The sequence below is a fragment of the Schistocerca serialis genome, chromosome 4 (genome assembly GCF_023864345.2).
Source record: "Schistocerca serialis cubense isolate TAMUIC-IGC-003099 chromosome 4, iqSchSeri2.2, whole genome shotgun sequence".
Lineage (NCBI taxonomy): Eukaryota > Metazoa > Arthropoda > Insecta > Orthoptera > Acrididae > Schistocerca > Schistocerca serialis.
In genome coordinates, this window is record NC_064641.1 from 803140338 (window position 1) to 803153728 (window position 13391).

General features: G+C 42.2%; 1 protein-coding gene across 4 annotated transcripts in view; it reads right to left on the reverse strand.

Annotated features, from left to right (window-relative positions):
* Positions 1 to 13160, reverse strand: part of LOC126473403 (formin-like protein) — a 469317-nt gene extending 456157 nt beyond the window's left edge. For 3 of the 4 annotated variants that reach the window (XM_050100419.1, XM_050100420.1, XM_050100418.1), the window contains exon 1: positions 12802 to 13160. In XM_050100419.1, the coding sequence (XP_049956376.1) occupies positions 12802 to 12948 (147 nt within the window). In that variant the 5' untranslated portion in view covers positions 12949 to 13160. The remainder of the gene's footprint in view (positions 1 to 12801) is intronic. The other variant, XM_050100421.1, reaches the window with a different exon arrangement.
* Positions 13161 to 13391: the final 231 nt, after the last annotated feature.

The window sequence follows — 13391 nt, forward strand, 5'->3', positions numbered from 1 at the left end:
TTTAAATAAGAAATATTCGTGGCGCTGTAAATAACAGTGTCAACCTTTCTGTGATTTCAGTTCCCAATTTTTTAATCTAATCAAATCACAAATCGTAGTAATAGACACTAAACGCTGGGTCACGGGCTTTCGATTCGAAAATTGTTTTAAAATGCAATTTTGGCTGATTAGTCGTCACAATATTCCCCCGAGAGGGTCTGGACCACAGGTTCAGTCTTGGTGGCTGCAGAAGTTAAATAGGGTCCTGATTAAGGCTGTTGATAGAATATAGGTATATCGATATGTTTCCAAAAAGTAGCGATATCGGATTGATAATACAGAGTGCCGATATTTTTATTTTACATTTTTTCACAATTTTCGACAAATATTTGAAGTTGTTCTTTTGAAATTGTAGTATAACATAACTTTACTTTTACTGTGTGCTACTGTTTGACCTTTCATCACGTCCAGTCTTTCTCTCTGACTGTGCGAACGAAGTATAGATGGCACAAACATGTCCGAGTGCACATGGAAAGGGGGGGGGGGGGGGGGGCGGCCGGTGTGAATGGAATCTCAAGATATCCGGTGTGAAGAAATAGCACACCAGTTGTGTTGAAAACAATTTTTACGCTACTAGTGAGTTACTACTCCACATCGGCATTCTTCAAGAAGAGTCGCAGACACTGATGAACGAAAATGTAAATGACAAGATTGGTATTTGCGGTGGGCGGAAACGTGTGAGGGATACAGTAACACCGACTTTATCGGCGCTCGGTGATACCAACAGCAAGTGCAACGTTTAACTGCACCCCGCAGGTCTGACACTACAACTGCTAGGTGGCTGGTGATTGCTGGGGGAAAAAAAGGGGAAGTCGACATGAAGTGTTCCAGACAAATCCAATATGTGACGAAACCGAACGACGGACCCACCTGACACCTTTCATTGTGCCACTTACCTGCAGTTATCGTTGTTTGCAAAGTGGTTACCGCCAAGCGTGAACGTGCATCGTTATCCCTTCAATTCTTGCTCTAAGGGGGACAGGTTGCTAGCTTGTTGATGTGCAGAATATCTAATAATAAATCAATAGAGCTCTGAAACTGGCAGTATATTTACAATGTGCAGCTGATTTCTTTTTTGGCTCGTAAGTCGATACTTTTTCCGTCGATAAATCGATAATTCTTTTCGATATAACGAGGGCCGATAATTTCTTTTTTTTTTTTAAGAATCGGTATATCAGTTTCCCGATGGTTTTAAAAATGTCAACAGACTTAGTGATCAAGCGCTAATTTCACTCTTAAATTAAATGTCGACACACTCGTCTGTAAAGAACTGAAACTTATGTGGAAAAGGTGGGAGGGTAAATCACGAATTTACAGTGCTTGCCCCCTGCCGCTGAACACAAAAGCGCGATGTGTAGCAGTGCGTAAAGAGAGGTAGCAATCAGCCGCTCTTTGCGCACTGCTTTGTGCGCCTAGGGCTGATGGGGAGCCAGGGGGGACGCGTGCACTGCAGAGCTGTTTACACGCGACACGTGTCCGCTGACCTCCACAACAGCCAGCACGCGCTCCGAAGTCAGCTCCCCTGTTTCGTGTCAACTGTTGGCCGGACTATAGTTGGAGTCACGAACGATGGCGGTGGAACTTGGCCGTTCTGCACACCTCCGTCACGCATTCTCCGACAGCCAATGTACTGCTCTGAGCGCTCTGCTGTGTAAGGCGTAGCCAGTGCGAGCATTCAACATTATTGTAGCGAGTTATTTTGCGGCTTTTTATTCATATACGATGGCAGTAGTATTGTCCTCGCTGATGATAGTGGTAGGCAACAAATTCTACATTATCAAGCGAGACAAAGCGCGTGTATGCGCGTACAGTTACTGGCGCCTGGAACCAGGAACAATGCAATCCCCCCACCCCTGCCTCGACCAACAGGGACCGCAATCGTCCGTGAATAGGATTATGGCCAATTAGGTTTCCTTAAAGCGCTATAAACCTCTACGCACGGTCGAAGTGTGTTCAAGTTACCAACACAACAGTTTGTAGCACATCATTACAGGAAGTACTCTCCGCAAGTTCCAGAGTGGTATAGCCTATAATCGATCCTGCGTAGTAAGATCCGTGACAGCTTGCAGCACTGTTTACAGTTGAAACTGCGATGCCACAGAGACTTTTACAAAATGGCTTGCCAAAGCGGTTAGAGGCGCCATGTCACAGCACACACACACACACACACACACACACACACACACACACACACACACACACAATCGTTTTACGTGATTGGTTGAGATAGGACCGCGTCCAACCCATTGCAATTGTCAGGGATCAACTTACATCGACTTCTGGAATTCTACTACTATACTCATTCTAGGTGACGCGACGCGATTAGGGTACCATCTAGCTGGGACATCGTCGGGACACACTCTGATGAGGGTGTAGAAGTAAGAAATTAATTTAATATAATTACTTTTTACATAGAACACAATTACATGGAATTTGTTGCGACAGGAGTAGCTGACCGACCATACTTTTCGGAATATTTCACCTTTTTAACTCTTTGCAAGTCTGCTTTTAGTTAAACTGGCACTTCAAGATTGGTTCCACAGTCCCTGGTAGAAGTCCGCTTCTTTCATCAGTCCACTGGGCCGACATCAGCGAAAATACTCTTTCCACAGCAGCAATGTGTGCGGGAATAGAAAACAAATACTAGCATAATTCTAACAGTTGGCATTTGCGTTCAGGTTTTTCGGTTTCCTTAAGAAAGTAAATCCACCTTACTTCAAGGAGTGCTTAGACTTCCACTCTTCCGAATCACGCCTAGTTTCCAAAAAGCTCTTCAGATACATATATTACTAAAAACAATTGCCTCCTGAAATCTTCACACCATATTTAGTCAGGTACACAACAGCGTTTCCAATCACCAATCAATCTGGGGTTTCGGTTTACGTCACCCAACCAAATACTTTATATTTATTGAGAGCTATTGCCTCTTCCCTAAATTTCCAAATCGAATTAATCATTTCTTGGTTAGGGTTCTCATTTTTTAATTTGTTCAAATCCAGCTTGGTTCTTATGCCAATAAAAAACTGGCATGCTTCCTTTCATTTACATATCTTTGATTACCGATTAATACATTTCTTATTTCAATTACCGTGACTTCATTCTTCTCCACGCTTTTTATACTATTTCAAACAGCGCCAAGTTTGACTGCAGAAACCTGAAGTTTATATCACTGCCTAGACTACCGAATAATTTCTGAAGTTTATATCACTGCCTAGACTACCGAATAATTTCTGAAGTTTCTTTAGGTGGCCTCTCTTCGGCGTCAAAAAATTGACGGAATCCAAAGCTTAAGAATTCTCTTAATTACGGTCATTAACGACAGCCGTCTTGTTTTTGAGTCTGATAATTGGTATCAACGTATAAGCAGAACTCTTTCAGCTTAAATATTTTTATGACGATTATTTCAATGTACACAGATTAAACTCCAGCAACTGCCGAGAATATGGGCAGGGGATCCAATTCCTTCCACATTTTTTCCCCCATAGTTCTTGAATTCGGTGAAAAACATTCCGCTGGCCGCCTTGATGAAGACCTAAGTTAGAACCGGTATTCCCTCCACAAAAAGTGATTAATTTATCTGATAGAATTTGCAGCTGTCTTAATGCGCCTAGATAAAATTTTGCAATTTCTCCGATGTTTCTTTATTCAGCGACTCAAACTTCACCAGCTTTGTTCCATTCCGTCAGTTTTAGTAAAATACTGAACAACTGAAGGAAACACCTTTTCAGTCTTGTGGTTCGATACGTCTGTGTCTACGCCGTAAAGTGAAACTTCTTGCAATTGTTTTATGCATTCGGAAACAAAGTGGTGCGAGAATATTAGAACAATCGTAACTTTGGTTCTGGCTGTAGAATGCTTTGCGGTGACTTTGGAAGCAGGGTACATTGTGGCATTCAGTTTTACGGTAAAGAGAACTGAAGGATTGATGAAGCTTGACAACTTTATAAGCTGCTGATAGTTCTGCAGCAGCAACGAGCAATTCTTCCTGGGTATATTCTGTAATCATGGGTGTAGAAACAGGCTTTAACGTCGACGCTTCTGCGAATCTACGATTCTTCGTAGAAATGTGATTCCTCAGATCTGTCTTACCTTCTTGAGTTAACGAGATGAAACCGCTACAGATCTCTCACTACGCTTCCTGATCCGTAAGTTCTTTCTTGACAATAGGCCACACTTATGTGTAATCATCCGAGAAGTGACTTTCTCTTTCTATCCTTACGCATTTTAGTTGGCTATGATAAGTTTATTAGGCGGTAAACAGTCGACAAAAATACTTTCGTCAACAAAGTACACATCACTATACACTCCGTGCCCTATATACCCGCAGTAAACACTTTATCATTGCTAACTTGCGCTCGGTCATGTTACACTTGGGTAGAATCTTTTTTTCAGATCGCTAGGCAAATGGGAACTGCCCGGTTGTTCTGCGAGGCTCTGCTTAGATACTTCCAGTACCGTACTGCTGGAGAGGTCAGGAATGTTCTCGAATGATGGCGCTAGATCTAGGAAGTGCTTGCATCACCTATACAGGATACGTAACATGCAATGCTGCCTGTGAGACGACCTTGTCAACAAACTTGTTGAAGTAAAACAGAGGCTGCATTTACATGGGCGTTACTGCAATACTTGAGCCAACTCTTAACAATATTTTGCAAAATTGGGTCATAATTGGGTCTTGTCGGGCTGTCGGGACAAGAATGACCGTAAAGGTGACAGTACCGATGCATGCGGACGGATTGCAATCCTAGATACTTTGCAATATACGATTTCTTCTCTAACCCGCATCATTCTAAATTGCTATTTGTAATAGCCCCATGTCCTACAAGAACATCGTTTCTACACGTTGTTCTTTAACATATTCCATAAATTCCTTTCCATTACTTCTTTTCTCATATCCTCCCGTTTGTCATTATTCACGACGACATCAAAATTTTTCCACTACTTCATATGTAAAATGTCTACCTTGCGAAGCCTCTAATCAGCAAATTGTCGAAGGGTCTTTGAACTAAATACAGCATTTATTTTATTTTGTTATGTGTTTCAGCCGGGGGAGGCCTCTTCAGTTGACGAGTTAATACGTAACTTGTTCGTATCTCCTGATGACTCGGTAAGTCGGAACAGGTAATTATACGATTTGTGTGTAAAAAATACTATCAGAAGAAATGAATAAAGCACTCATCCCACTGATGGATTTTGTTTGTTTATGTTCCTTGTACCCACAATGTTAGTTCCATAACTAGTGCAAATAGGCCTACATTCTCCTACATTTGCTTTCTGAAGCAGGTGTCGTTTTGGGAAAGGACGGGGGATTAGGGTTTAACGCCTCGTCGACGTCGTTCATTGGAGATTACACGTAATCTCCCATTGGGGAACAGTATTAGCTGTGCCCTTTCAGAGGAAAGGTCTCGATATTTACCTTATCTGATTTAGGTAATCTAAATCTGGATGGCTAGACGGGGATTTGAACCGTCGCTCTCCCCAATCCACAACCTTACCACTATGCCCTCCGGCTCGGTACATCCTTTTTGACTTAAATAAGTTTATTACTAGCAAGATATCTGTTTATGTGTAATTGAATCGAGTATTCCATTTACTGTGATTTGTTCTCGTTAAATATAACTCTCCTTTCCGCTGACAATGCCGCCTGCAATGAACACATCTGCAGCACTTCACATTCCATAACTTGTCATCTGCCCCTGATTCGAATCCACTGTTACCGTCTCCTAAAACAAAAAAAAAAGGAGAGATTACGATTCTGGAATCGCAATCAATCAAAGGTTGCGCAGCTATGAACTCGCTTCCTGCACAAGAAGGATTTGGTCATAGATCCTTGACCTGGCTTATCACTGCTATGGCACTGGGTCAGCGCTTCCTTGATCCAGTCTACTTCAACAAACACTGCTTCTTTGTTCTGGAATTTGTTTCCGTCCACTAATTCCTTAGTTTTAGTGTAGTGAGATCGTTTATTTCGTCAGCCGAAAATGGGCACCCGCTTCGAAACTATTTTGTAACTGTTTCATTCGCACCAGTTCGTCTGTTTTCTTGTTATTCTAAAAAAACCATACGAGGTCCAGTAGAAGTGTAGCTACAAGAGCACCGGTGGCGTCTGTTATAATAGCCTGGAAACAGAGACTGCACCACAGCTGCCGTCTTCGCAAGATACGGGCGACACTTATCACAAACGGTAGTAATTGGCTAAAGCGAATAGGTGCGGACACGTAGACAGGTGACCACTCTGGAAACACAAACCCACGCCCACACACACCAATATCGATTCTGGAAATGTGTATGTAATCGCTCTACCGCATTTAGGTTGCAACTTTTTAAAATTTTTGGTTGATGTGAACGAAGTGATTTTGTGACGAGTGAAGGGGAAGATGTATTAGACTGACTGGGAAGTTTTGCATTTCACTTATTTAGTTGAAAAGACACACTACCTTTCATAAATTGAGATAAATTCTGATGAACTAGCAAGATTGAATTCCTTAGCAACAGCCCTATATAATTTGTAGCTACCTATTTTTTATACTGCTGTACCCACCGTCTCAAAGGCAAAAGGTCCTTACACAATCGGTGGCCAGTGACGAAACATTCGCTAATTCTGTGTACAGGAATAAATGTGTCTAATCGATAGCAAGTTTTCTAGCCATCCTAAGTCTCAAAGAGGATGAAGTACAATTTATTTTCACTAGAGTTCAGTTTACACTTTTTCCCAATGTGTATGATCTACGTATGTGTAACAAAACAGTTTCGCACAGATTTTGTGCAGGCAAGGGTTTTTTGAAAAACATTTTATTTCCTTGAGTAATAATCTCTTCCTTGTCCTTACGAATTCACTCACATCCGTAAGGAAATTCTACTGTACTAAAAAAATAAAAATGAGAATTCACTTCGTCTTCACTAAAGTGAAAATGCTGAACTGTAAACAGAATTCTTCTAAATCGGACCCTCTGAGAAACCGGTATTTAGTATAGACAGCAATTTTTTTTTCTGTAACCAGGACATTCTTGTCTTCTGGAAGTTTTATGGCGTTTATGTTCAGACTATAGAATTGTGACACTGTCATAGATCATTGTAGATGCTAGGTGACACGATCATCCAGCTTAAGACAACTGAATCCAAACGAGTCTGTTCCTCTTGAGCGACTTCACAGGGGATGTCAATTTTCTACTCACTACAAGCTGGAATACGATACGCCAACAATCGGTCTGTGCGATACCATCTTTCTCCCAGTTGCCAGCAAGACTGAGGAAAACCATTATTAATCCAACACAAGAATATTATGAAGATGCATGTTAGCTGTGGAGATAAACTCGCCATGTTGAGAAAACTGGCGAACAGGCTGAACGTAAGGTGAGTGTACGGCCTGAGCGAATCGTCCAGGGGCTCGCTGCCCTGGCAGATCAGCACTTTCTGTGGAATTTGCTGCCTCGCTTCTCTTTCGCCTACTGAGCCACTGGATTTTGTTTGCACTCCTCTTTTCCGAGCGTGTCTCGTTCTTTCTCGAGCATGCCCTCATACTTAAAGAGTACCGCCCCTACAGTTTGTTGTCTGGGTTCCGTCAATCCAGTTCCCAATTCTCTCGCTCAAAGGTGCTGCAATGCTCAAGACTAGTCAGTAAATATCTTAGGAGTTTCGCATGAAAGTATAGGACTTCCCTCAGGTCTCCGATTTATGCAGCCAATACTCTTCCACTTCATTCTTGCCAGCGAAACAAATCCGTGAAAGGCCGCATGAAATTCCGGATCCGGTGGACTTCGCTAACGCCTACGAACCGTTAAATATAATCTATTGTGCTAATTTTCCTCGTTACTGTTCTTTGCGTATCAGCAACTGAGTAAATCTCTCTTTTTACATTACGACGGGGAACAGTCATTAACATTCAACAGAACAAATTTTACGCATACACATGCATATAAAGTAAGTATGATAAATACTTCGCTATGGGACGAAATTACGCTGGTAACATTGCCGAAGACGTACCATTATACAGAGGTACTTAAAGGGATACTAATATTGTCGAGCCTTAGATACGTTCTTTCTGCCTGTTTATAGCAACATAGCTGCCCAAACCTTTGGTTGTTTTCCTTACCTTTAAACACTGGCGATTTAAACAATTGTCGGAAATTTTTATATGTACGAAAAGCTGTAAGGAATACTGTTTACGTTTACTGACACGGCTTGCCACTGAACTTAATCCAAAAATAAGACATTGTTTGTTACGGCGACTTATGCTTTGTCGTAACCCTAACGCTGTTGGACTGTACTGAGCAGAAAAACGAACCGTTCCTGTGAAGTAAGTGGTGTTGTGTTAGATGACTTGCCTGTCATTTCTATCCAGTTTAATGCTTAAAAAGCGAAGAAATCTATTGTCAGCCTTTCAAGCGGTTGTGAAAATGTCTTTCTTACATCTACTACATCTATACTCTGCAAATCATCGTGAGGTGCATGGCTGAGGTCACGTCCCACTGTACCAGTTATTAGGGTTTCTTCCCATTCCATTCACGTATGGAGCGCAGGAGGAATTATTGTTTGAATGCCTCGTGCGTGCTGTAATTATTCTAATCTTACCATTACGATCCTTATGTGAGCGATACATAGGGGACTGTAGTATATTCTTTGAGTCATCGTTGAAAGTCGGTTCTTGAAACTTGAAGAGACTTTCTCGGGATAGTTTACTATACGCGCAAACTAAGTTGACACACGGCGCAGCGGACGATGAGAGCACTCCTACAGACATTTCCCATTTACAGCCACTGCGCCAGTGTCAATTTAGTTTGCGTGGATAACACGTCTATCTTTAAGAGTATTCCACTTCAGCTCCTTCAGTATCTCTGTGGCACTCTCTGTCTCAAGGACTAAACAAACCTGTGACCATTCGTGTTGCCTTTCTCAATATCCCCTATTAGTCCTATTTATGTGTCCCACACACTTTAGAAATATTCTAGGATGGATGGCACGAATGGTTTTTAAGCCATCTCCTTTGTAGTCTGATTGCACTTCCCCAGAATTCGACCAACAAACTAAGTATACCACCTCCTTTACCCACAACTGAGCCTATATGAGCATTCCACTTCCTATCTCTACAAAATGTTACACTCAGATATTTGTATGAGTTGGCCGATTCCAATAATCGCTCACTGACAGAGTACACCAGGGTTTTTCGTCTTGTCAAGTGGGAAAGTTTGCGTTTCTGAGTATTTACAGCAAGTTGCCAACCTTTACACCACTTTGAAATCTTATCAAGTTCTGACAATGTTTACACAGCTTCTTTCACATAGTACTTCACTATAAGCAACTGACAAATTAAAGAAGACTGAAATGGATGGTGAATAACGCAAGCAGCCATAAAGACTTTTAGAATGCGTCATTTCACTGCCACAACCGGTTTCGGTCGTTCGTGCCCATTTTCAGATGGCTATTATTGCATTAAATGTTGACAGCAGCAGCGTGTTGTCAGCTCTAGCACTGTACAAGAATATTTAGGGCCACTTTATATGTTGTTCTGATAGTGAAAACATGGTAATGTGCCTGTCTTTATTTAGATATAAGGTGAAACAGTTGTAAACATACGTTCCAGTGGACGGGCCTTTGTCTGAATTTGGCATTCACGGTTTTCCAGGCCAATACGTAAGCTGCTGAAATTGTCTGTTCGCAATGCGTCCAGCTGATGGTTGTCCCATGCACAACTTACTCGAATACAGTGTAATGCTACTCCATCCCATTGAAAGCAACAGCTAATGTAAATGAGATAATTAGGCCAACAGTGCAGAAAATTGCTTAATTGCCGTTCCCTCGAGTCCTTGGTCTCGGCAAAGATCTAATCTGCTCCGTTTCTAGCCAGGTGTGACAGCGTAAACTCGTCAGCTGCGCGGAGGTACGGGGCCTCGCGTGGCATACCAGCAAAATCTCCGTCGAAATTGCCAACTCATTTGCACACTGAGTGTTCTTCAGTCTTAACTTCCACGTGAAGTCACTGAAACACTGCAGCTAACAGTGCCCGAAAAAAGCGAGGAATAATTTTCGGGAATTTTACCGCCCTACCAAGATCAAAGCTACAGGATAAGGTCTACGAGATTCCTATTATGCGATAGTACTTCTTGTTACATATATTTCACTACAAGTAGGTGGGGCAATCACCTTTATTCTCCAGCGGTATGAGATAAAGCGAAACGTGTGTTTGCTACTCTGAGTGGCGTCTCTACATCTACACGCACACCCCGCCAGCCACCGTACGGTGCGTAGCAGAGGGCACCCTGTACCCCAAGTAGACGTTCCCTGTTCCACTCGCTGATACAGCAAGGGTAATTTTTCGTAACTTATCTTCGTGGACCCTACGCGAAATGTAGGTTGGCGGCAATAGGATCGTTCCGCAGCCAGCTTCAAATGCCGGTTCTCTAAATTTTCTCAGTGGTGTTCTTCGAAACGAATGTATTCTTCCCTCCCGAGATTCCCACTTCAGCTTCTAAACATAACACTTGCATGCTGATCGAACCTCCCGGTAATCCGGCATTTTCCTTTAAACTGAAATGGTGCGGATTCCACACACACACACACGTGCAATCCTCAAGAACTGGTCGCACCAGCGTGTTCTCTATGTGGTGTACTTTACAGGTGAACCACTCTTTCCTAAAATTCTCCCAATAAACCAAGTCGACCATACGCCTTCCCTACCACAATCCTCACATGTCGTTCCGTTTTATATTATTTTGCAACGTTACGGCCAGATATTTAAACGACATGACTAGTCAAGCAGGACACTACTAATGTTGTAACCGAACATTAAGGGGATTGTTTTTCCTACTCATCAGCATTAACTTACTACACTGTTCTACATTAAGAGCCAGCTGCCATTCATCATACTAACTAGAAAATTTGTCTAGGTTATCTTAAATCAACGCACACCACAGCATCATCAGCTAACAAACGTAGATTGCTGCCCACCCCGTCTGCCAGATCATTTATGTATATAGAAAACAGCAACGCTCCTATCACACTTCTTTGAGACACTTCTGATGTTGTTCGCTGAAATTTCAGCTGTATGTAGTGTGTGTGACCAGTAAAGAGTATCATGCACCGATGGCCATTCCCGCTTCCTGCTTCCCGCAGCACGGCGTTCGGCGTCTAGCACAAGAGATGTGGCATCAGTGGATGTCGTCCCTCCGACAAAACAGCTGGAGCCAGTGTTATTCTGTGCTCCCTTCACAGGGCACGACCGGGTCCTCCTCGGCGGTATCGCGAGGGGAATGATACAGGCCGCCGATGCGCGTCCAACCTCTCTCCCAGCTGAATACCCGAGGGCTTTTCTTCTCACATGTGTCGAAAACAATGGCATATCAACCAAAACCAACGACGTACGCCGAAGGAAGAATAGATTATGATTAACAGAGCCGCCTTCTAACAAAATTTTATATACATTTATTTACCTAAATATGTTTCGCAATAGCTATTGAGCTCTCCGTGACCTTTTACTTACTTTCTCCTTAGACTACATCAATTTATCTATAGTTTCTGCAGCATATAGTGGGTCATATGACAAGGCCGTCCCTGCTAAACATTTTTTCACGTTAACATCGCCACACAGTTTAAAAATCCAAGAGGAATACGTTGATGCTGTGTAGAATCTATACTAGGGCCAATTTATTCGGCTGCAGTTTCTTCTGCCAGGAAGGGGCAGTGAAATGAATTCCATCGTGACAACACTTCGAAGTACACTTAGGCTCAGAAGGCCGCGCCATTTCTTGCCGTACATACACAATTTCCACGTGAATTTAAACGTACTCTAAACTGCGGATAGCCAATAAAACGAAATAGAACAGTATAATACAAAACTATTACTGCGAGAAAAAGCGACCGTCGCTAGATAGTTTCTTAACTTGTCAACAGACTGTCATTTTCTGCAGGCCTATAATGATCAAAACAGAAGATGTGTGACTGCTAAATCTGTAGATTTCTAACCCACAATGACTTTCACACATTCTATCCTTCCAGTAATACCAAACTATGCAACGAAAAGATAACCATCACAAATTTATCGCTATTTTTGCTACCATACGAAAACACGAAAAACAAGGGTAGCGCTACACAAACAGCATACGGAAACTTAAAATACTACAGGAATGACGAGCTAGATTAGACGAACTATGAATAACTCAAAACAATAATTACCCTCTACAATCACGCATTGTTTACAACACATACTGTTTACAGTATGCGTGGTCCGAGACTCAAACGTTTTCACGCATGCAACAAAAAATCAGATCAAAACTTTTTTTAAATTGTTCTGCATGGTAATCGTCAGTGAATTTAACTTCAACTATAAGCCGTTCATAAATGCTTCCCGATTATTTTTTATTTCGCGCGGACTCTTCAAAAAATGTAAACAATGGTTGTTGAGCATTGTTTTGCAGTATTAGCTACGACACAAACTAAACACTACATGTTCCCGCTAAGTACGACTATACCCAAGTAAAATCAAACAGCTTGGATGAAAATGCAAGAGCTCCAAATCTATTTAACCGTGTTAGTACTTAGACTTCCGTATGGCATCAAACACCGCTTCACTGGTGTCATTCAACTCTTCCCTTTAAACTTACCAGCTACTAAAGAAGTTAAAAGTGTATAGTTTTCAGTGATAACTAAAGCAAAACTGAGCTTCGTAACGATAGAACTTACAAACACTATAGTTGTAAGCGAAATGTTAAAAAGGTATAAATACTGCCCAGTGATGTGAAAGAGAAATGCAAGTGTTCTGGTACTTACCAACACTTTGGTGAATCTCCTCTCCAACTCATTCTGATCCGGCATAGGCTGTTTAGTACGTATACTTGATCTAACATTGTGGTTCCGCGCTGTTCCGCTCTCTGGAGCAGCTGAAGCATCATTTTTGGTACTGTGCGAACTACCCATGTTTGTTAACACCAACACACGGCATACGTTTGCGTCTTAAACAGAGCATTTACTGCTGGCGACGTTCACTTCACTGTCAACAGCAACAGGTTCCACCCGCCATCACAAAGTGCTGTTCGCTACGCGCTGTACGTCAACTTAATCAGACACAAACACTTCACAGAGCAAGCACCACCTCCTCTCCACTAGCATCTAACAGCAAGCCACTTCCAGCAGCCCCTGCGACTGGCGTTCTGCGCGACATCTGCTAGCACGGATACGAAGCTTTCCCGCTGCCTTCAGGGCGACCAACACCGCTGACGGAAACGCCAGGCTGAAGTTTTGAAACTTTTAACTTTCTGTATTGTCTATTTCACTTACTGTACAAACATATTAATCCTTTTGGAGTTGCAGATCGTCTGTCCGATAAATATCGATTTATTTCAACAAGAAGAATGCTGTAA